General features: G+C 40.0%; 1 protein-coding gene across 1 annotated transcript; it reads left to right on the forward strand.

Annotated features, from left to right (window-relative positions):
* The first annotated feature begins 2292 nt into the window (after positions 1–2292).
* On the forward strand, positions 2293–24064 carry LOC125460273 (ADP-ribosylation factor 4). Its single transcript, XM_048547546.2, has 6 exons — positions 2293–2510; positions 5238–5318; positions 6562–6671; positions 16345–16416; positions 22805–22930; positions 23764–24064. The coding sequence occupies exons 1-6, from the start codon at positions 2444–2446 to the stop codon at positions 23848–23850; spliced, it is 543 nt and encodes a 180-aa protein (XP_048403503.1). The 5' UTR covers positions 2293–2443; the 3' UTR covers positions 23851–24064.
* Positions 24065–25299: the final 1235 nt, after the last annotated feature.

Raw genomic sequence — 25299 nt, forward strand, 5'->3', positions numbered from 1 at the left:
AGAGCACACCAGTATTCAAAGGCTGCAGCAGGGATGTTTGTGTATAAGGTTAGACACAGGTCACAGACTGGACTAGGCTGTATGTCAGGGTTGCTCATTTGTTGTCTTAATGCTTGCTCACTTACCACCTACTTGGATGCTATTAGTATCCTTGCCTTACCAATGCCAAATTAATGCAGTGCCAGAAATCAGCAGCCCTTAGGGTTCACATATGTAGTAGTGTGACCATGTAATATGTTGATCTTACACTTGCTCCCTGTGCCAGTTGCCTATGTGGCAGATGTACTGCATATGCAGCAAGTAGATAGTTATGTCTCAAAGTATCAAAAAAGCGGTTACCACTGAAGTCCATGGAGGCATCTGTCAGGAAGACCCAGCTCATTGTAAAGAGTAGCCTCCCATACCATTCCAGGGAATTAGCCATGATCGAGCATCTAGTTACGGTGTTTGTGGTCAGGGTTATGTATCTCAGTGCTCCAGGGAGTCGTGGCCAGTCTGTTTACTCCATAACAGCAAGTCAGGGTTTGGAGTCATGCAGTCAGGAAGATATATATGCAAACAGTCGAAGCTCTGACCATGTCTTGCCCAGGGTGGTTTGGGGTCATGTTGATTGAGAAGTTGGGTCACAGACAGTCCATCAGATATTAGAACATTACAGCACAGTACAGGCCCTTCGGCCCTCGATGTTGTGCCGACCTGTCATACCAATCTGAAGCCCATTTAACCTACACTATTCCATGTACGTCCATATGCTTATCCAGAAACTAACGAGAAGTGGGGGGGTAATTGTGGCTGTTGCTGTGGGACTAAGCTTTGGCAGGTTAGTGTTCAGGACCGCAGGCTGCAGCCCCTGGATCAAGGCACTGTACACATTGTGAAGTGGGTATAACAAGATTTGAACTAAGAACCCAGGTCTGAGATTGTTCTTCTTGCAAAAAAGAATAAGGTGATGTTTGACCTGTATCTGTATGTACGAACATGCAAACAAGGAGCGGGTGTAGGCTATCGTCCCCTGAGCCTGCTGTGCCATACACACGTGATGCCACACCTCTGAATACGCACCTATGTGCGATAACCCTTCATCCCTTCCTTAAAAAGAATCTATCTACTTCTGACTTTGAACTATTCAAGGGCGAGGCGACGGCCTAGTGGTACTATTGTTAGACTATTAATTCAGGAAACTTAGCTAATGTTCTGGGAACCTGGGTCAAATCCTGTCATGGCAGATAGTGCAATTTGGATTCAGTAATAATGTGGAATTAAGAATCTACTAACGACCATGAAACTATGGCTGGGGACCACCTCCCATTAATGTCTTTCAGGTAAGGAAATCTTCCAAACTCATCTGGTCTGACCTGCATGTGAATCCAGATCCACAGCAATATGGACAGTCTTCTAAAGGCCTAGCAAGCCACTCAGTTCAAAGGCAACTAGGGACAGGCAATAAATGCTGGCTTGCCAACAAAACCGATGCTCCACAAAATGAATTAAAAAATTAAAGATCTTATCTTTTCAGCAAAAGAGTTCCAAAGACTCATGACACTCAGATAGAAAAAAATGCTGTTTTTTTTAAAAAATATGGACGCCTGATTTTTTAAAGAGTGGCTCCCACTTCTACATTCTACCAATAGCAACATTCTCTCCCTCATCGTCTACCCTAACAAAACGCCTTACTACCCTGTGTGTGTGTGTCAATCAAATCACCTCATGTTTTCAGCTATCGGCAGGTACAAGTCTGTTTCCTTACAAAACAAGCCACTCATTTCCAGGTATTAGGCTGTTCAAACTTCTCTCGACCCCCTTTCCAGTGTGTTCAATGTTCAAAATGTTCGGCTATTTATAAATCGTTTTATACACAAGTAAGGGGTAACTATTTCAATTTGGCACCAGGGTTGGCTACTATGGGATACCGACTTAAGGGAATTGCTCAAAGAACCATTGACAAGAAATGGAGTCTAAACGGCTGTGGGATTACGTTAAATAATTTTCAATGGAGGAATGGATAACTGTTTGATCCCTCCCCCCTCCCAGTTTTGAGGAAAGAGCACAAGAATCTGAGTACTTAGACAAATATTTCTGAAGGATTCAGCAACAGCCTGCTTTAGTGCTATATATTTATGATTTGGTTACCTCAGAGTGGTAATCCGCAACACAATAACAGTCTTGCGCCTAAAACGTGATTTCCCGCCCCCCCAACTGTCCAACAATTGAACGAACATTTCAGGCGCTGCTGTACGACAGGTCCAGTCCGACGTCATTTTGTCCGCGTTGGAGCTGATGCGGCCAGTCTCTGACGTGGCAGCTGCGCGGGGGCGCGCAGCTAGGATCGAGTCTGAGCGCCGCGACAGCGGAAGGGTCGTGGGCGCAGCAGCAGCAGCAGTAGCAGCAGCGGTAGCGGCGGCGGGGACGCGGATCCGGGAGTGGCAGTCAGAGAGCGAGCAACATGGGGCTCACTGTGAGCTCTTTATTCAATAAGCTGTTCGGCAAGAAGCAAGTCAGGATATTGATGGGTGAGTTTGGAAGGGGAAAACGGAGAAGTGAGCCCTCGCCTCTGGCAGCTGCACCTGCCCCCCGCCTCGTCACTACTTGCCTGGCCGTTTGGGAAGGGTCTCCCTAGGCTGTAGGCCTCGAGCTCTCTTTTGTTCACGCGCTCAGCCCCGACTCGACGGCGGTGCGTGTGGCTTGTTCTTATTGCTGTCGCTCTCTGAAGAGGACCTACGCTGTAAATGCGGAGCCCCAGTTATTTTGCAAACTGCTGATTGTTCTGGGTCGCAAATGTCTTTGACACGGTCAGCTTGGGCCTGTCGCACAGCCCCAGATCAAAGGTTCCATTACGTGGATTAAGGTAGTAACGGAGAAATCCAGTGTAACGGGCTTTTGTGGTAAACAGGTTTGCGTTTGTTAAGGCGGAGTCCACATTTGGACTCCATATGTTGAAAGTGCCTTTTTTACAGATGTTGCCGAACCAGCTGAGTATCTCCAGCAATTTCTTTCTTCAGTTTCAGGTTTCCAGCATCTGCAGCTCTTGTTTCTTTTTGTTTGGCGTTTTGAGTTGTCCTGTTTTTGCCATAAGCTTCCTTGTACTGATACTGAAATTTGGGGTTAGTGTATTTCCACTAGCTACCGACGAAATTTGCCAGAGAAAAACTGATTCTAGATGGAGGGCAAAGTTCATTATCTGAACTTCTTCAACGTAATGTTCAGTCAAAGAAGACTGTAATTTTCTAAATAGAAAATATGGTGCTGTTGCCCAGCCTGTATTGGGTGACTTCCATTGAGCCAAAGTGGAATTATATCACTCTGCTGTTGTATCAAAGCTCCATTTACATATGGATGTCTAACAAATGGGTAGTGCTGTTTGAAGGCTTGTATTGTATGGCCAGCAAATATTTTTCCCATTCTAGTGTTTTTTTTGTTTTACACTGATTGTGGTTGAAGTGAATCTTTAAATGGAAGTTTAGAACACTTGCCTATCAGTTCCATTAAGGACATTCTAACATCTCTGGACTGGCTATTGGCCTATTTTTGACATTTAAATATTAATAAGTCATTCAAATTTACTGTATTCAAATCTAATCTTGCATTTCAGTTAACTTTTTTGTCCTTCAAGTCAAGACCTTAATTGCAGCCTGTCCCATTTCTTCTAATTCTTCAAGTTCATGCATTATACTTTTTCAGTCTCGTTAGCCCTCGTATCTTGATGCACAATCTCCTTGCAGTTTCAGCATCAATGACATAAAAGTTTCCTCATCTTAAGATGCTGCTCCTCATTTCAATAAATCACTTTGAAAGAACTAACACGAGGGGTCATAGTTTTAAGCTGGTTGGAGGAAAGTATAGAGGGGATGTTAGAGGCAGGTTCTTTACACAGAGTTGTGAGAGCATGGAATGCATTGCCAGCAGCAGTTGTGGAAGCAAGGTCATTGGGGACATTTAAGAGACTGCTGGACATGCATATGGTCACAGAAATTTAAGGGTGCATACATGAGGATCAGTGGTCGGCACAACATCGTGGGCTGAAGGGCCTGTCCTGTGCTGTCCTGTTCTATGTTCTAACTCTTTTAGACCTAAATCTCCCAGTCTGGATACATGTACATCTATGTGTCATTCGTTATTTGGCCCTATCCACTGCTGTCTTAAAAATACTCAATGACCACACCACCTCCTGAGGCAGAGAGTTCCAAAGTGTGTCAACTGAGAGGGATAAAGAAAAAATTATTTTCCTCTCTTCGTAAAGGATGACAACTAATTTTAATACGATGTCTCTGGTTCTGGAATCACCCACTGGAGGATTGATCATTTCCACATGTGCCCTGTGAAGCCTGTTCAGGATCTTGTGTCCTTTTTTAAATAAGGTGACCTAAACTACATGCAATCATCCAGCTGTGGTCTTGCCATGCTCTATATAACTGGGATTTAACATCATTTGCCTTGGATTAAATAACAAGACCTCTGGGCAGCTGGCAATCAGACAAAGCCTAAAAGATGTGACATGGGAATCTCTTGGGTGTTCTGATGAAGTGACTGCACAGTAATTGCTCAGAATGGTATAACTTGCAATGGACTTTGTCTGATCTCTGGAGCCTTCCCAAATCCTGTCAGGTTAGAGCATGAGGAAAAACCTGTTGTAGTTCCTAGCTAACTATAAAATTCAACCCCCAATTACCTCACTATTAGATATCCCCAATCATTCACATTAATGCCCATAGTCTGTTCTGAACACCTGACTTTGCCTTGTGGACATTCCCACCCAACCAGCACCCCACAGCACTCATTATCTCTGTGGCTGCAGAAGTGGCATTGGTGTTCTTAAACTACTTATTTGGTGCAATGTGGCAGCTTTTGTATTTTTTTTAAATTAGCACAAGTCTGCAGCAATCCATTCCAATGCTGCCTGCATGTTTTGCTGGTCTGACTATTGTTGCTGAGATGGCTTCTGTAGCAGAAGGCCAGCCAGAAAAAGCCTGGAAAGGTAAACGGAGTAACTTCTTTTCTGTTCTGGGTTATAATGGGGATTCTCGTGCTCTTTTAAACAACTGCATATATATTCCAGTTTTCACTTCTATACGATACACTGAACTAGAACTGTAAAAGGCTGCAGTGAAAAATAATGTTGTCCTTTTTTTCTTTTGAAAATTCCATGCTGAATTCCTAACTTATCTCCATATGAACAAATGCATTGTTTACGTTGCCTAAAAATGAACATAATTAACTCTGTCTTTTTGTCTCTGTACTAGTCGGTTTGGATGCCGCTGGTAAAACTACAATCTTGTACAAACTGAAGCTAGGGGAAATTGTTACAACTATTCCAACTATTGGTAAGTAAGAATCGTGCTGGATTATTCGTTGCATCTGACTACCAACAAACTATCAGTAAAATATCAGACTTATGACAGTTTATTAATTGACATCTCCCCACATTTTAACATCCTCTGTTCCTTTTTCCAAGTTGACCTTTTTTTGAGATCTCTGGTTGTAACAGAAGGGCAGACCACATGCCACTTCTAGTACGAGTGGCAGTTCATGTGCAAATCAGGTTAAGGTGTTGCTGAATTATTTGGTCATGACCCTGGACAAGTTCCACCTTGCACCCATTCTGTATTTCCATAAATGGCCATTGCATATTGAATAGGAGTCCAGGCCATTATCTCCCCTTTTGCCTGGTGAGTGCAGAACTTGATAGACTCAATAGAGCTTGATTGAAATACAATTAATTTGGCTGTAAGCAGGGAAATCCTGACCTTCAGTTCTCAAACTTATTGGACCATAGGGGATAATAATTTTTGATGGATTTGGGTGTGTAGTCAGTATGTTGACAACTGGCAAGAGTAAGCCCATGCTGTTTTACATTAGCAGATGTTGAAATATGTTGAACTGCAGTCATTGGGTCAACAGTTAAGGGTTGAAAGAAATTGATTTTTAAAAAATGAACACTTTGGGAATTGTTTGATGGAAAATCTTTTAATGTCAAATGATGAGTGTAAGGTGAGTTTTTTATTTAGCAAATCATCACTAATGGATAGATATGGATGAGCGCGCAATTGATATATGCTAAAATTTAAGATGATTACAGTACAGTCTTTTCTTACACAAATGGGAGATGAAATAGCATACAGACTGGAAATGTGAGATGAAGGAGGAGCACACCCAAAATGAAATATCAGCTTTGGGTGCTCCTGTGCACTGTTATATTCAACCTTACTCGTGTTCAAATTTTACCCAACACTGTCAGAAATCTATCTGAATCTGGTCAGTTGTATTGGAAAATAACTTGTGTGAATTTGGGTGCTAACTTAAAATATATGTAAGTTATTGTTATGGCCGTGAGAGTGGCGACTCTTTATTCATAGCAAATCTGATTTTGTTTTCAGTGAGTCACAGAAACAAGCTTCATTTAGAGTAAAATGTCCTTTCCAATAGAGCAAGTAGTAAATTTATTTTTACATAAATCAACGTATGCTTAGTGTTAGTTTTATGTTGGAACTGTATGCCTATCGTAGTGAGTGCTACAAGCTGATAAAACATTAAATCATTAATAACTTTGATTTTATTTTAAAATAGGATTCAATGTTGAAACAGTGGAATACAAAAACGTATCTTTCACTGTGTGGGATGTCGGTGGCCAAGACAAAATCAGACCCTTATGGCGGCACTATTTCCAGAATACCCAGGTAGTTTTGATATTCCAATTGATTAAAGCACAATAAGTTGCGTTTAAATTGTTAAGCTGAAGCATATTATACCCTGAGATAACAAGGTGTAGAGCTGAATAAACACAGCAGGCCACGTGGCATCATAGGAGCAGGAAGGCTGACGTTTCAGGCCTAGACCATTCCTCTTATGCTGCTTGGCCTGCTGTGTTCATCCAGTGGTACACCTGGTTATCTCACTTCTCCAACATCTGCAGTTCCTACTATCTCTGAAGCATATTGTAGCCTGTTGTACTCTATATTTATTTATAAATTTCCTGCTGAAGCTTCTTTTGTGAGGATGACGAATGACTATCAAATCTGCTTTAGCTTGTTCATTATGCTACAAAAATTCTATATTTCTCTTCAATATGGTTTGATTGCATTCTATGAAATTCCAGTTTTGAAATTACAGCACTTATAAAAATTAGAATGCTATGGTAGTTTTGAATTTCTTAACCATGAACACTAATCTTGCAATGTACTGGACAATGCTGTAGGATTCAAGAGAAATACACCACTATTATCATCTTTTTAATATCATTGACATGGGTCTAATTCAGGAAACTGCATGATTGAATGTATTTGCGGCTTTGGTATGTATGCAGTGCCGAGTCTGAATTTTCTCTCTCATCTGCTAATTGATTCAAATTAATATGAACAGAAAAGAAAACTATCTAGGTGTATCAGAATTACAAGTAGAGAAGCAGCTACATCACTGACAGTAAGCAAAGGCTAACAGTCCATCCCCACCATTCTCTGCCTTCTGGAGAGACCACTCTCTCCGTGACTCCCTTGTCCGCTCCCCACACCCCACCACACCCAGCACCTTCCCCTGCAACCGCAGGAAGTGCTACACTTGCCCCCACACCACCTCCCTCACCCCCATCCCAAGATGACTTCCCATATTAAGCAGATGTTCACCTGCACGTCTGCCAACGTGGTATACTGTATCCATTGTACCCGGTGTGGCTTCGTCTACGTTGGGGAAACCAAGCGGAGGCTTGGGGACCGCTTTGCAGAACATCTGCTTGGCTCGCGATAAACAACTGCACCTCCCAGTCGCGAACCATTTTAACTCCCCCTCCCATTCTTTAGATGACATGTCCATCATGGGCCTCCTGCAGTGCCACAATGATGCCACCCGAAGGTTGCAGGAACAGCAACTCATATTCCACTTGGGAACCCTGCAGCGCAATGGTATCAATGTGGACTTCACCAGCTTCAAAATCTCCCCTTCCCCCACTGCATTCCAAAACCAGCCCAGCCTGTCTCCGCTTCCCTAACCTGTTGTTCCTCTCACCTATCCCTTCCTCCCACCTCAAGCTGCACCTCCGTTTCCTATGTACTACCTCATCCTGCCTCCTTGACCTGTCGGTCTTCCCTGGACTGACCTATCCCCTCCCTACCTCCCCACCTACACTCTCCTCTCCACCTATCTTCTTTTCTCTCCATCTTGGGTCCGCCTCCCCCTCTCTCCCTATTTATTCCAGTTCCCTCCCCCCATCCCCCTCTCTGATGAAGGGTCTAGGCCCGAAACATTAGCTTTTGTGCTCCTGAGACGCTGCATGGCCTGCTGTGTTCATCCAGCTCCACACTGTTACCTCAGTCAACAAGTGATTGTGATTACAAAAACTATTTCCAGTACGGTTTCCTGATCTTCAGAACAAGATCACTTGCTTTCATGCTCAGCACTAATTGAGACTTAAATGTAATGGGCATGACTGAGAAAATTGATAGAATGATTTGTGATATTGATAGTAAGGGGGCAAAAGTGAGCAAGGTGTTAAATTTATCAGGCAGGCAAATTTGTGGTGAAATCAATTCCAAGAAGTATGAGAGAAAAGATGAAAAGCGCTGACAAAATTCAAAGCCTGGTGGCATTTGTGGAGTGAGAAACAGGGTGAAGAGTCCAGTGTGACGACTTTGGAACTGAAAGGAGCTGAAGTTGTGGTTTTTATGCAGTTGCCCAGTGGGGAGGAGTGAGCAAGGAAATAGATTTGTGAGAATGCCCAGAGCAAAAGACAGTGATAACTGTGGTAAAGGACAGTGGGAGATGCAAACTGACTGTGTAAATTATATTGTGAAAAGGAGAAAGTGGGTCCACTCCGCTGGGAACCAAGTCAAAAGCGACAAACAAAATGTGACTGGGAGATAATGGAAGCATGTAGTGCAAATGGAGGACAGTAGTCATATTCTGAATTTATGGAATTTGACATTTATTTCCTAGAAGCTGTACCGAAGTGGGAAATGAGGTATTGTTCCTTCAGCTTTCGTTGAGCTTCAATTGAATGTAGGAATATACGACCAATCAGGAGTGTTCTACAAAGCGGTCACCTAGTCTGCCAATATAAAGCATTGAGTGGCGAATACAGTGGACTACAAACTCAGGTTGTGGAGAAAGTAGATCTGGCAACATCTAGAGCAAAACGCCATTAACGTTTTGAGTCCAGTATAACTCTTCTGGAACTGAAGATTGAGACTAGTGGAAATTGATGGTTAAGCTATCCCAAATAGAAACCAAGTCAAGGAAGAGAATAGTCTGAGGAGGGTGGAAACTGGAAGCAAAACTGATTAACTTTTCCCAATTCAGGCTGACTGCCTGGAAGGGTGGTAGTGACAGAAGCAATCGCCCAGCTTTCAGCGGGGAGCAAAGCTTGGATATTTAATAACTTACATGTAAGATAATGCGTTTGGGAATGGCAAACAGAGCAAGGGAATTAGGAGTTATCATGCTGAGAAATTCATAGGAATAAAAGGATCTTGAAATGTTTGTCCATTAGACCCCCCCTCTCAAAAAAAAAGAACCATTGAATACAAGAACAAAAACAGAAGTTGCGGGAAAGCTCAGCAGGTCTGGCAGCATCTGTGAAGAAAAAAACAATAATCGGTTAACGTTTCCAGTTCAGTGGCCTTTCCTCCGAACTGGATCCGAAGCTTTAACTCTTATTTTGTTTTCTTCACAAATGCTGCCAGACCTGCTGAGTTTTTCCAGCAACTTCTGTTTTTGTTTCTGACTTACAGTATCTTCAATTCTGTTTTATATGGAACATGAGTAGGTTTTGTTGCAGTATAAAACACTTGTCGCACTGATGCTGAACGACTGTTTCCAATGTAGTCATCGTGTTATAAAAAATGATTGTCTCTCCAGTGCAATAAGATTTGAGTATGTTAAAAGCAGTGGAGAATTTTCGCACTGGTTTAGAATGTGTAAAGCAGGAGATTTTTCTACCTGAAGTGGTAGAATGGTTATTTCAAGCATAGAAAATTATGAAGGACCTAGTGAGTGGATAAGAAAGACCTATTGCCCTGGGTAGGGAGATCAATAACAGTAGGGAATAGATTGAAATAATTGACAGAAGGATTTAAGGGAGGTTAAGAAAATTTCCACAGTGGATTGTCAGTTGGAAGCTCACTGCCTGATTGGGTGATATTGACAGAAATGCTTGAGCTTAAGACAAAAATACTTGAGCATGCAATAACCTCAAGGCCTGGAAAAGTGAAATTGGGGTGATCACTCTTTAAAACTAGCACTAACTCATTGGCCCAAATGGATACCTTCTAAGTCATAAATTTTCTATTTTCTAAATTCCTAATCGTGCTAAATATATCCAATCTATAAATTCAGTTTTATGATTAACTTTTTCTTACTTCCAAGGTGCTAAATTTATGCGAATTGCTGCTGTTCGTAGATTGCTACTGCAAGAAGTCAGCATCCTTTATGGAAGTTGAGTTGCACTGCTTTGTTTACTTCAGTGATAGCATAAGGAAAGAATCACCTAACAATAGCTTCTCATTGTGATCGAGACCAGATGTTTGTCTTTTGCACATGCTTCCTTGCTCCATTTGTGGAATTAGGCTGAGAAAACTCAAGGATGACAGACTTTTTTGCTGTTTTGGATTTCCAGTGTTGATGTTTTTGAGAATCTTGCAAATCAGCTGGTATGTTCTGACACTTGAGCTGAAAGGGGCCTTTTAAAAATAAAATCCCAACTCCCTTCAGTCAGCAAGAGCAGGAATGCACTCCAGACTTATGCTTAGAGGAGCAGTGAGTACAAAGAATACGACGTCCTCATCGAGTCTCATTTTTTCTTTGTCCCTCCCAAGCTTGCCTGCTTCATGTCCAACATGTCTTCTCCCTTCAGATCTTGCTGCTGCTTCTCCAGAGGTTTATTTTATGATAAAAGGAGGAGGACGGATTTGCGGGAGAGCAACTATGATTGGAGATGGGGGTATTGTTACTTTGGCTTGTCCCACAGTAACTGCACTGACTTTTTGGTGCCCTGCGGGAGCTAAAGGTGTGGAAGGTGTCTCTGCTAGGAGTGAACCTGCTAGAGGCCTGGGGAAGCTATCACTCACGTTTACCTTGTTTTTGGCAACCTCTTCTATGTTAGTAGAATCAGTGAGATGGTTGCTGACAGAGATAATAGGAACTGCAGATGCTGGACAATCCGAGATAACAAGGTGTAGAGCTGGATGAACACAGGAGGCCAAGCAGGAAAGCTGACATTTCGGGCCTAGACCCTCCTTCAGAAATGGGGGAGGGGAAGGGGGTTCTGAAATAAATAGGGAGTGGGGGGGAGGTGGATCAAGGATGGATAGAGGAGAAGATAGGTGGAGAGGAGACAGACAAGTCAGAGGCGGGGATGGAGCCAGTAAAGATGAGCGTAGGTGTTGAGGTAGGGAGGGGATAAGTCAGTCCGGGGAGGACGGACAGGTCAAGGGGGCAGGATGAAGTTAGTAGGTCAGAAATGGGGGTGTGGCTTGAGTTGGGAGGAGGTCATAGGTGAGAGGAAGGACAGGTTAGGTAGGCGGGGATGTGTTGGGCAGGTTTTGAGATGCGGGAGGAGGGGGGGAGATTTTGATGCCTGTGAAATCCACATTAATACCATTGGGCTGCAGGGTTCCCAAGCGGAATATGAGCTGCTGTTCCTGAAACCTGCGGGTGGCATCATTGTGGCACTGCAGGAGGCCCCGGACGGACATGTCATCTGAGAAATGGGAGGGGGAGTTGAAATGGTTTGTGACTGGGAGGTGCAGTTGTTTATTGCGAGCCAAGCATAGGTGGTCCCCAAGCTTCCACTTGTAGAGGAGGCCACAACGAATACTCGGTTCGCAATAAACAACTGCACCTCCCAGTAGCGAACCATTTCAACTCCCCCTCCCATTCGTCAGATGACATGTCTATTCTGGGCCTCCTGCAGTGCCACAACGATGCCACCAAAGGTTACAGGAACAGCAGGTCACATTCCGTTGGGAACTCTGCAGCCCAATGGTATCAATGTGGATTTCACAAGCTTCAAAATCTTCCCTCCCCCTACCGTATCCCAAAACCAGCCCAGCTCTTCCCCGCCTCCCTAACCTGTCCTTCCTCTCACTTATTTCCCCCCCCCCCCCACCTCAAGCTGCACCCCATTTCCTACCTACTAACTTCATCCTGTCACCTTGACCTGTCCCTCCTCCCCCTGGACTGAGCTATCTTCCCACCTACACTCACCTTTTACTGGCTCCATCCTTGCCTCTGTTTGACTTGTCTGTCTCCTCTCCACCTATCTTCTCTATTCATCTTCGATCTGCTTCTCTTCTTTCCCCCCCTCGCGCGCCCCCCCCCCCCCCCCCCCCCCATTAATTCAGAACCCTCTTCCCCTCCCCTATTTCTGAAGAAGGGTCTCGGCCCAAAATGTCATTTTTTCTGCTCCTAAGATATTGCTTGGCCGCTGTGTTCATCCAGCTCTACACGTTGTTATCTTGGTTGTTGACAGATATGGTCTCAACCACTCAACTTAGCCCCAGACTAGATTTGGGATCTGGCACTTCCCTTGTTGCTCCAATCCTGAAGAAATGCAGCAGTAATGGAAATGAATGTTTCTATCCAGTTGCAGTTTAATAATTTTGATAATTCTTGTTTGAGAAATATTTGCATATTAACTGGTCATTAATGTTTTAATAACATTTTTCCTTGTCTGTCTCAACTTTCAAACCTTTTTGTCTTCAGCCTCTAACTTTTTAGATGCTTTCTGTAGCCAGTCTCTCCTCTAAATAAAGTCTATTTCAAGATAATTTGTTTGCTTTGCTGTAAGATCAATAAAGTAACTAGCATGGTGAATAGATAAATCATGCTTCCTCGCTGCTAATATTTGTAGTCCTCTATTGATGCAGTTTTACTGTAACATATCTATTATTTCAAAAATGTGCACCTGCTTCATGATAACCCAGTTCTTGAGTGACCCTTGCACTTGTTGGTAACCTCCATCTATCAATGGCTCCTAAGTGCATTAGCCAGGAAAGCGAAGAAATTAAATGCGCTGAGTGTTAAACTAGGTATGCTCTAGATTTGAGTGTCATGAGTGGATATCCAAAGAGATTTGGGTCTCACTAATTTGACTGTGCATATAATTCAATGTAATACTGACCAAAACAAAGCAAATAGTCAACTTGTAACTTTATTTAAATGCAATGCATAAGTCACATGCATTTCTGAGGTGATAGAAGTTTTGGAAAGATTTAACATCCTGGATTGAAAAATTTAAATCCAAGAAATAATGCTGCTTATTTTGAATGTAATGCTGAAGAAAGCTGTACGAGTACTTAGAGTGGAAAACAAATGATCTTGATGTAAAACCTTTCCATGTGAACAGAGCAGTTAAAGATCCTCCATGTTTACTTTCCAGAAGTACAAATGAGTTGGAAGAAGATCCACAGCTTTTTGCCTCAAAAGTAAACGTGTACAAGTCAAAAAAATTGAAGTATATTCTTTTTGCATATTTTCACGACTCTAGGTGCTTTTATCTCGTAAAGTAACTTTGTTCTTGTATCCTGTACTTGTTCTGAGAACATAACTTGAATATTTGAGTTTCTATGCCATTACGTATTCCAAATAATGAGGTTTCACTTCATGAGATTTTCAGGAATGTAAATTGAAGACTAACTATACATCTTTAAACAAGGTGTCTTCTAACAGTTCCTTGATTTTTAGTCTTCGACTTGGTGGAAACTTCATACTTCCTCTTTTAAATCTCAACTGCCAATTCAGCATTATGGTTTAGAAAGCTGCATGTTATTACTGCATTTTGATACACACTGCTGCTTATCTTTCCCAACAATTGTAGCAATGGTTCTGAGGTGAATTAAAATGCATGCATTTTACCCTGAAACCAAAGGTACAACTGATGTATGCAAATTAATATTTCATAACTTGGTGAGCATTTTTGGAACTTACAGCAAATTGTACAGAAAATTCCCCGAACCTGCAGGTCATTTGTTTTGTATAATTTATGGTATGATTGTGCTTCAGTCTTGAGAACTTGTCCCCAGGAGATGCACGATATCACAGTATTGGTGTCTCATGTGAAGAAATTCACAGTAAAGGCTGTTTTGTCTGATTTTGATTAAACTGCTGAATTATTTGAAACGAAACATTTCAGTTCTGCCTTGTGCTTTTCCTCAGTTGGTGGTTGGGCTGTTCAGTTATAGAAACAAAATGAGGAAATGTTTTGTAATGATTTAAATCTGGCTGCACTGGATGCACTTGGAAATGTTATCAACCTTTCCTAGGTTTGTCATTTATGTCATCTTTTTTGAGCACAAGTGCTTTTCAAATTTGGTTAGGGAACCTTTGTAAATGTTTTAAATAATTGGGCTCAAAAGTTGCTCTTGATAAAAATACAACTTGCAGTGGAGAGATGTTTGTGATGTGACTTCATGTGTAATAAAGTAACCTGTCCAATAGGATTATGTATACTGTGGTTTACTGCTGTGCAAAACTGGTGTCCAGTGGTGTAGCAAGCTAATATGCTTTGACATTTGTGGAATTTCTGTGATTTGTAAATCTTCTCATAAGAGAATTTCCTGGGTATGTATGCCCAGTAGGTTAATAGCTCTTTACTGTTTTACACAGTTTTGTATTTGTGTTCATCTTTTTCATTGCATTTTCTATCCTGAGGAGAGAGAATTTTTCGACAGATCTTGGAGATCTTCTGATCAGGAAGGCTGAGACCAAGTATTCTGTCTGAGTTACCTTTATTTGCAAATTTTATACAGATGTCAGATTCTCAGGGCACCCAATAAGTACAGATAATCATCCTTTAAGTAGTTCCCAGTGTTTTCCGTTTAACCCTGTATTCCGTATGCCATACACAGAAATCTGAAAGGTGTTTTGTCTCCTAAGGCTTTAGCTTTGCATTTTACCAATGTGAAGTATGTAGTACCTGTAGTGACAGTCATCGAAGTGATATACCTTTCTTCTTCTTGGTCATAATTCTGTAACTAAAATCTGAATGTTATTCAGCTTGATAAGAAATGCGTACATACTAGCATACAATATTTTTGTCATTCAGACAAAACAGCTGTGATGAGAGAGCACACTTTGTATGCCAAATATTAATTGCAATAACTAGCTCTGTTCAATGAATAGCCAGTGACACACAAGCTGCAGTACATAAAAATCATAATGTTCATGTAAAACATAATTCAGAACTCTACTTTTATCTTTTTCAAAAGATTGCTCCATCACTTTTGTGTTGTTGGGGTCTGTGGATTCACCCAGAATTTTGTCTAAAAATTAACTAGAAAACTAGGTTCTTGAAACAATGCAGTCAAGAACTGCAGATCTGGTCATTTCTCCTTAGGGAAGCGTATCGTGACCATTGTTTATTGAGGTTGATTTCAGTCTATTCATACCAGCCAATTACAGTTGAGTTAGCTGGAAATGGACAAGCTAGGAGACCAGTCTGACGTCTTCAACCCTATTCTGAATGGCTGTATTTCTTCATGCAAACTTTTTTTTTAATTCCTTCTGTTCAGGAAATGGATGAATGACTTGAGTTCAAGTATCTGTTACTCCAGAGGAGAAATCTCCTCAGGCAGGAGATTTATTAAGATCAGTGTTCCCTGCAGAAATATAACAAACACCTCTCACAGCTAACCAATTCAGTGCTATAATACTATTAGGTAGCACATATCAGTGTTGCCGTGAAACATTGAGTGATAAGCTTTTCTGCTGCTTGGCCTGTGTTCATCCAGCTCTATACTTGAATTAGTCTGTGGTTTGACTTGGACTCTGTGTTATCCCTAGAGCAATATCTTTGAATTTGAAATGGGAATTGAGTATGTTGTAAAATGAGACAATCTTCCTAATTAGACAAGCTGTTTTATGTCTTATGATATTCAGATTAACTTAAATCATTTTTTGATTACTTGTTTCAGCTATTGCAGACTAGGAGAACAACAACGAGATCTAAATACAAATATCAAAATTTTTGATTGCCAAAGAATAATACTGTATTGCCTTATACCATGTACATTAAGCTTTATTTCAGTTGCTGGTGAGGTTTTACTCATCAATGGGGTAGGCCTTTGGAGCTAAATGTGAGAATTATTCAATGGAGTTCCTACTTTTGCATTTGCTAATTCTGTTTCTTCTGTCCCCTTTTATTCCGGTCACATTTTAAAAGTACAGCAAACATAGGTGATAAATTTAAGTAGTACTATGCTGTTGGGAAATGTTGAAGGCCTATTTGATTTCATTTAAAGGTTTTTGTGTAAAATAATAAAATGTACATTGAATGTTCACATGCAATTTTTAAAAATTAGTGTTCTCTGCTTTTGGCAAAGTAAATTTTACAAACTGTAAAATGTTTCCCTTATGTTATTTCAGGGTCTTATTTTTGTGGTAGATAGCAATGATCGAGAGAGAATTCAGGAAGCTTCAGAAGAACTGAACAAAATGGTATGTATCTTTAAAGATTTGAATTTGTTGTATTGTTTGAATGTTCTGAGCAATGTTCCTTTATCAAACATATGAGTTTGTTTGGTTGTGTAGATATGCAGTACTGTTCTTAGTTGTAGTGATCAGGAATTTGTAGGAGCTGATCCATTCTGAATTTTGTTTTAAATTTTAAAAGTTCTGGAAATCTAAAACGCTTCTTCCCGAAATGCCTTAAATTGCTAAATGAGGAAATTGTGTGATGGGAATGGTGGTAGTGATCTCTTAATTCAGCAATGCCACAAATGAAAGTGTTTAATCCAATGGAATTCTGTAAATTTGTAAAAACAAACCTTGTTTTCCATGTTCTAATGAAAAGAAACCTGAGATTCAATTAATATATTGGAATGAATAAATAGAAGTTGGCTGTATGAAAATGAGTAAAAGTGAGCATTATAACCTGTATTGTGAGCCAGATTGGAACAGGCTAAGAACTTTTTTTGTTTAAATCTATGAACCAAAGGTGGAACTGGAGTTGTATGGAAATGTATTACCGTCTCATTTATAATATAGATGTATAAAGCAGTAGCCTGGGCCATCTTAATCATAAGAACTAGGAACAGGAGCAGGCCATCTGGCCCCTTGAGCTTGCCCTGCCATTTAATAAGATCATGGTTGATCTTTTTGAGACTCAGCTCCACTTACCCACCCGCTCACCATAACCCTTAATTCCTTTACTGTTCAAAAATTTATCTAACCTTGCCTTAAAAACATTCAGTAAGGTAGCTTCCGTCACTTCATTAGGCAGAATTCCAGATTCACAACCCAGTGGGTGAAGAAGTTTCTCCTGACCACAATCCTACTTCTGCTTCCCTTTTATTTTGAGCTGATGCCCTCTAGCCCTAGTTTCACCTGTTAATGGAAACAACCTCCATGTTATCTACTTCCTTCATAATCTTTTATGTTTCTGTAGGATCTCCCCTCATTCTTCTGAATTCCGATGAGTATAATTCCAGTCTACTCAGTCTCTCCTCATAATCCAACCCTCAACTCTGGAATCAACCAAGTGAATCTCCTCTGCACCACCTCAGTGCTAATATTATCCCTTCTCGAGGAGACCAAAAGTGCACACAGTACTTCAGGTGTGGCCTCACCAGGACCCTGTACAGCTGCAACATAGCCTCCCTGTTTTTAAACTCCATCCCTCGAGCAATGGCAGACAAAATTCCATTTGCCTTTTTAATCACCTGCTGCACCTGCAATCCCACCTTCGGCGATTCATGCACAAGGACAGCTGCACACTTTGCTCTGTCACTCACCTTAATGTCATCAGCAAATGTTGACACACCACACTTAGTCCCCAACTCCAAATCATCTATGTAAATTGTAAACATTTATCTTGTGTAGCAGCTTTTGTGGCACCTTGTCAAATGCCTTCTGGAAATCCAGATATGCCACATCCACGGGTTCCCCATTGTCCATGAAGCAAGTAATGTCCTCCAAAGAATTCCACCAAATTAGTTAAATATGACCTACCCTTCATGAACCCATGCTGAGTGTTTCCAATGGAACAATTTATGTACAGATGAATTGCTATTTCTTCCTTTAGTGATAGATTCAAGCAATTTCCCCACTACCAAAGTTAAGCTAACTGGCCCATAGTTATCTGTTTTTTGTCTACTTCCCTTTTTTAAAAGTGGCGTCACATTGGCTGTTTTCCAATCTGTGGGAACCACCCCAGAGTCCAGTGAATTTTCGTAAATAATTACTAGTGCATTTGCTAATCAAGTCATCAACTTGGAAAAACAGAATTCCAATAATGACCAGTAGAAATAACAGCACAGGCAATAGGGATATAATGCAGCAGTAATAAGCAGAAACATCAAAACATGTATTTATGAATTTGTAAAAGTTAAAATACAGCCAACATTTCAGAGGGGTAGCAGTTGCAGTGAGTATGCAGAGGTAAGAACCCTATTTTGATTTAAATTCAAAATGAAACGAGTGGCTAAATGACAAATATCTGAACATGGGATGAAATCCCAAGTTTTGAAATAATCATATTAAAATGTACAGAAAACTTGACTGTCTTTAAAAATGTGTAAATTACCCAGTAAAAGTTTTCTAATACAAGCAAAATACTGTGAATATTGAAAATCTGAAACAAACCCTGAGAATGTTAGAGAAACTCAGCAGGTCTGTTAGCATCTGAGTTAAGTGAGTCCAGTATGATACTTCAAAACTGAAAGTGTTCTGAAAATTCATACCAGCTTCAAAATTCTAATTTTTGCCAGACCTGATGAGTTTCTCCAATAAAAGTTTGAATTTTACACTAAATGTATATTACATAAATGCCCATAACCCAACATTTACCGTGGTGAATCCACCTAGTCTGCACAGGTGGTTCTGATATAACGTGATAGTTGCATTTCTGTGTAACTGCATTCTGTAGAAAATTGCTATACCTGTACCACACCAAGTTCATGTTATCCAAATGGTGTTCACTAGCTTGTCATTTGCATAATAACCAAGTCACGTTGACGCAACACATGTAATAGCAGGGCTACCATGTACATCACTAGACACCACTAGGCAAATTATAGCCAGTGCACGTAACCTCTGTCTATGGATTGAGAGAAGAAACCGGAGTATGGAGAAACCCATGCAGACACACGGAAAATATGCAGACAGTTGCCCAAGGCTTGAATCAAACCTGGGTCCCTGGCACAGTGATTCAACAGTACTGACCACTGTGACAACCTTTTAATGGCAGATGCTTTCAAATGTAACAGATTTGGAACTTGTAAATGTTGATTGTGCTACTTTGAAGTGATTCAATTTTTTGGTTTCAAATACAAAGTTCTTTTGAATTTTCTCTGCATCTTCTCTTTGAAGACAATAACTCAGTGAGGTGAATGGTTGCAAAGTACTCTGCCTTAACAATTTTTCCTGTGCGTACCTAGCAATGAATGTTAGTAGGTAATAAACAGTGACGGACAGCACAGTGAATCTTATGCTGGCATTAACTGAGATCCATGTGTATGTGAGGCATTACTTTATCTCTTCAAAAGCAATCACATTGCACCTTTTAATTTTTCTCCTTTCCAGACTCATTGTGCTGCACTCTATCAGGATGGAATGGATCCCATTTGCAATAATCACAGAAAATAGTGAAATCACCATAGTCCATGAAATGCAAAATTCTATTCTATGTAATTGCATTTCTCCTAATAGTGAGACCTGTTGCTGAGACAACAGTGGCATATATTAACACTTGTATCAGTCTAGATACTTTCCTGACTAACCTGAAACTGAGGTGAAGTACTTAATCTTTCACAGCTCTGTTGATTAATATGGAGCCACTTCAACTTTGACTAAATGACTGCAATTTTAATAGGTTATACCCTCCCAAGGTTGTGAAATTTTCATTTGTCATCCAATTGTGATCTCACAAGGACTCGTACTGTAGTCAACTGGACTAATCTCGTTGATATTCACCAGAATGGAAGAATATCCATTCATTTGCTGAGGTGTTCAGCATCATCTTCTCGTTCTTTTTCCTGTCTGGTATTCCTGAGGATTCTGGGTGACAGGCAATGTGAAACCCATGCTGAAATAGCAGCATTTGTTTTAGTGGGAAGATCTTTGATCACTATTCACATGGACTGGTATCCACTTACAAAGCTCCTTACTGAGCATGAAGCTTGCAGCAACTATACTCTCGTTGGTCAGAAATGCTTCTAGTCATATAGTAAATTGATCAAGTACTACAAAACACACCAATAGTTCCCCTTAGCTTTAATTAATGGGCTCATAAAATTGATTGACAGTTTTGTGCAAGAACTGGGCACTGAAGTGGTTAGTCTGCTGTGATCATATTGAATGGTGGAGCAGGCTTGACAATCTGCATAGCTTTGTCCCTGTGTTCTTGAGTTAGCAATATTTTCTGTCCAGGTACCTGCAATTGGTCTTAGAGCTCCCTATAGTTGGCTTAAAACAGCTGTTGGACTGGATGTAATTGGATCTACTTGGTGAAATGGCTGTTTTGGATCTGGTGTTAGCCATGCTACAATCTTCACAGTTCTTTTCTGGCTGGCTGTCTGTGGCTTCTGACTGTTCTTCTATCTGGATTGGTTGGATGTTCTCCCCTTGTTTGCCTTTTAACAGTTCATGCAAAGGATTAGGTAAAGTTAGAAATAAAATTTGAGACAAGCATTCTTAAAGGATTGTAACGCACTCTTGTAGATACTGAAAAGGGAGGTCTCTTTGATTAGGTGTGCCCCTGATGGCTGGAATTTCAACAGCTACAAAAAATGTAACTTCCATTTATACCTACTGAGCCTTTTAGAATTAACTTTTAGTCTTACTGTCTTTACTAAGCTCAACTGATCACTTAAGATAATATTCTCCTATTGTCTAAGTAGCCATAATAAATAGTCGATGTTGCAAAATTGGTTCAGGCTTTTAGAAAGCTTTAATAGCTTCTCCCATCTTTTTTAAAGGAATATAGTTGGGGTTATTATGCAATCAAGTCACAAATGGGTTTCTTGCTCAAATTCTAAAATCACAAACTGACATTACTTTTGACCTAGATCGTTGCTATTTCCAGTTGCAGCTGAGTTTCTTACTTTGAAAGTAAGTAGAATATGTAATTAAAGCTTTACTTTTTAGATCCAGTCAAAACAGCTGATCACTGACAGCCATCCTGATTTATTTTCTTCCTTCTAACTTGGGATTTGGAAATCTGTAGTACCATTACTTTCATGCTAGCTGAGATCAAATCTGACTGTGGATGACATCCCAATTTTCCTGGGTCAGGTTATGCTATTTTTAACCAACTGAACCACCAGGACGTAGCAATATGGTTGTACCAAAACTAGTGAATTATTCCTCCCCAAGTGTGACCCCATCCTGACTTAGAGCCATATCATCATTCCTTCATCACCACTGGGTCAAAAGCCTGAAACTTGCTTCAGGTATGCCATGGTTGTATCTACAACAGACTGCAGCAGTTCAAGAAGGGCAATTCTGAATAGAATGCTGGTCCTCTTAGTAACTCTGCAAGTAACAACGGTCAAATTTTAAAAGTTTGTGGTTGATTAACTTACTAAATAGGTTAGTGGTATTTTGTGAGATGTATATTTATAAATTACTTAAAGAAAAAACCACTATGGTCACTCGGTACCAAGCAGACTAGAGTGCTTTGCGTCTCTTGAGTTAACAGTAGCTGAGAAAGCAATTAAACCACTGGGTTTAGGGATGGTAACGGTTACTCAGATTTGTCACTCCTGCTCACTGCACAATAACCTTTTCTGGGATTGTGCATCTGGGCTTTTGGCAAGGTCTGTAACAGACTTGAAACAAAATGGTGAGGCGCTGCTTCTGTAATAACAGGTTGATTCTCCTCTGTGTTTGCTGGTTCACTGAGTCTGTTAGGAAAAATAAATTGAGAGGAGAAAAGGCCCTGTTATTGGAGGAGCAGATAGGCAAGTGCCAATATGACAGTCATCAAGGAACAGGAAGTGTGGGCCAGCCAGCACTTCCCTACGTTTAGGTGAAAGAGGGAGGTTTCATTTGGGCAGGATGAGATGATGGGAAGGCCACAACGGTGAGGAAAGGTTAAATGTTGCAAAATTTTTAATTGTCAGCAGAAGAACACTCGGCTAACTAGGTGTTGGGAAAACTTGAAATCTCAAAGAATGAATTATGAATGAATATTCTTCCAGTTTTAGGGGTGCATATGATCAGGAAAGAGGAAAATGTAGTGGACACTATTGCGATGAACACTGTCTTAATTGACTTAAATCTGAAGTTAATATTAGAAATGCCACGTTAAAATAATCCAATTTTGTGCATGTGTAATCAAGACGTTGGCTTTGACTTCAGTCTGTGGAAGGTGTCTTTTGGGTGATGTGTGTAAAAGTTTTTTTATGCTAGTTTTAAATACTCTGGTATGTAGGAGATTTAATGTAATGGTATTAATAATTGAGGGTAGTGATGTATTCTTCTAATTTCACTTCTGTGCAAGTCCGACTACTCAATATGTTAACACAGATCTGGAAGATAACATTAGTATGTAATTATCGCCTAACAAATTAAACACCACAGTCCCGAATTACAAACTGGTTCCGTTCTTAAGTCCGTTTGTACCTAAGTCAGAACATAATGCAGGATGATACTAAATGTATGAGGAAATACTCACATGTCTGACTTTAAAATTAATATTATTATTGAATCTCACTTGTAAGTATAAGCATTTGTAGGTCAGACATTCTTAAATCAGAGACTACATGTCATGAGAATGGAAATCCAAGATCAGCGTCTTTGAGAGGACATACTTTTGTCCTGTTGTCATCTACAGCCAAATGTGCCGTGATAGTAATATCTTATCACTAATTTTGTTTTATTCCAGATTCTAGAAGATGAATTGAAAGATGCAGTTATACTGGTATTTGCCAACAAACAGGACCTCCCAAATGCCTTCTCCATCAATGAAATAACAGCTAAATTAGGTCCACAGAACTTCCATAACAGAATTGTAAGTAATCTAATCTGATCTCAAATTGAATATTGACAGTGCACAAATCATATGCATATAATTAAAATGAGTTAGTGTAAAAGTGTATATTTGTGATAGCTTTTTAACATTAATGTTTTTCCAAAATGACGACATATCATGAGAAACTTGCCTGTATGGTCCAGAAATTCTGAAATTTGATTGCCAACTAATGTTAAGTTACCTGTTGCTTGTAGATGAGAAGAATATGCAGTTTTAAATTTGCTGGGTGTGTATTCTTTCTTTTAAAATATCTCTAACCATCAACAGTTCATCTTACTAAAATCTCAAAATTGTACCATTGACTTCCTAATTCATCAGTGGATGAATGTACTTTCTAGTTGGTGCTCCCTGGAGATTTGAGTACATCATGAAAATCTAGTTTGACCTCTGAATTGGGTCTCGCATGTTGACTGGAGCCAGGTTGAGGGTGTGGATGCTGAATAATGACCTGAATTTGGAGACAAAAATTCACCCAGGACTCGACTGATTTAAACTCAGTCCAGCAGTGTTAAAAATTTGTGGGGGTATGAGCCATGTGGCCCTATCACAAACAATATTTGCTGTTTCTGTTCACATAACAAATCATACATTGTAGTTAAGTGTTGGAGAGCTACCAGAGCTCCTGGAAATATACTATGGTGAAAATCATTGGCTCCAGGCATTAAGAAATGTTTGACATGTCTTTTTAGAGTCTAAAATGCCCATTGCCAAATATTTAATTTCTGTATTTCAGCGTCAGTTATGTTTCTGTATCGAATGTAATGCATTTTAGCTGTTGTTAACTTGTCTAATTCTGTATCTTTTTTAAACAGTGGCATGTTCAGGGTACGTGTGCTCCACAAGGGACTGGCTTGTATGAAGGCCTTGACTGGTTGTCAGCTGAACTGTCGAAATCCTAGACTTGATGCCACAATATTGAAAGATGTTTTATTTAACCAAGGACACATTTTGGTAATATTGGTCTGGGCTTGTTAACTAGTTTTCATCTCCCAAATATTGTGGTTTCTGGAGTTGATATTTTGGCAGCCGACGCAGCTTGATTTTGAACCTTCTTTGGATGTTTGTCGTAGGTTTCATAAATTGGTGAAAGATTAAACAAATAATTTACAATTATCTTTTGTGAGTGTATTTCTTCCAATTTATTTCCCAGTCAAAATCAATATAGATCCTGACTTGTAAAATAACTGAAGAATTCAAATCCATTTGAGCCCAAATAAACAACATTTTTTAAAACAAAAATTATGTTGCCCTTATTGATTTTTGATACCTTGGCTCATTCCAAAACAAACAATTGTTCAACGATTTTATCTTGTGTCTTTTCGGAGTTTTGTGATACCTCGGGTCATTCCAGTACAGAATCTGAAGAAATATTTGTTTCTTGTTAAATAAGGAATCAGTTCCTTTTTCTTTTAGTTATTATTAAATATGACTCCTAGCAAGGATCAGTAAGGAATGGATAAAGTACCAGATTCTAATGGAAAAAGCATCAGTTGCACAGAAATTGCCTTTACGGTCTGGCAGATGTCCGTGTTTCCTAAAGTAAATTTAAGTCTTGAATTGCAATTATTATGGCTCCCTCCTGAGAAATTCAGTCGAGTTGAATATATTGAAACCACTTCACTTCAGAAGACCTTCAGTCTCTCGTGGTGCTGTAATCTCTGCAGTGGTTTGTACTCTGGCTGATTTTGAGCAAGACAATGTTCAAAATATTAGAAGGATGAAAATTCTTTTTTCGGTAGATACCTGTTCTTGGCAACCAGCCAGTTTCAGTGGACTACATCCATCCCCATTATATACATTTGACACTGTAAACTCTAAATTTTCCTTTTTTTAAATCTCAATACAAGCAACAGATTGTGCAGCTCATTGCTATGTAAAATTTACACCACCACCAAAGGATGCAGTCCTTAAGTATGCATGCATTCATGTTGGCATTTCTATTCACATAGATATGGTCAGATTGTCTTTCTAGCATGTTGAAAGTTGTAACCTTTTTTAAATGTTGCATGTTGTTTTGCTATCAGTATACTGTTATTCATTTGTAATATAGTTATTGTTTATTTGTCTACGGATGGGCAAGTCTTCATGAAACTGGAAGATTTGGGAACATCAAAATTCTAATAATGAAAGGTGTCTACATAATCCATTTGACATTCTAATGAAATTAAATAAACTTTATAGAAATACTTTGCTTGTTATTTAATCAAATTTGTTTTAGATTCTCCATAATTTGTGATCTTAAGAACATGAGAATAAAGTGAGCAGATGTATTGTTTGCTCGCTGAGCTGGAAGGTTAGTTTTCAGATGTTTTGTCACCATTCTAGGTAACATCATCAGTGAGCCTCCG

This window comes from Stegostoma tigrinum, chromosome 11 (genome assembly GCF_030684315.1).
Source record: "Stegostoma tigrinum isolate sSteTig4 chromosome 11, sSteTig4.hap1, whole genome shotgun sequence".
Lineage (NCBI taxonomy): Eukaryota > Metazoa > Chordata > Chondrichthyes > Orectolobiformes > Stegostomatidae > Stegostoma > Stegostoma tigrinum.

Coding starts and splice junctions, on each gene's coding strand:
- LOC125460273 (XM_048547546.2), top strand. CDS start 2,444: ATGGGGCTCACTGTGAGCTCTTTATTCAATAAGCTGTTCGGCAAGAAG. Junction 5,319..6,561: donor TACAACTATTCCAACTATTG/GTAAGTAAGAAT, acceptor ATTTTAAAATAG/GATTCAATGTTGAAACAGTG. Junction 22,931..23,763: donor AGAACTTCCATAACAGAATT/GTAAGTAATCTA, acceptor TTTTTTAAACAG/TGGCATGTTCAGGGTACGTG.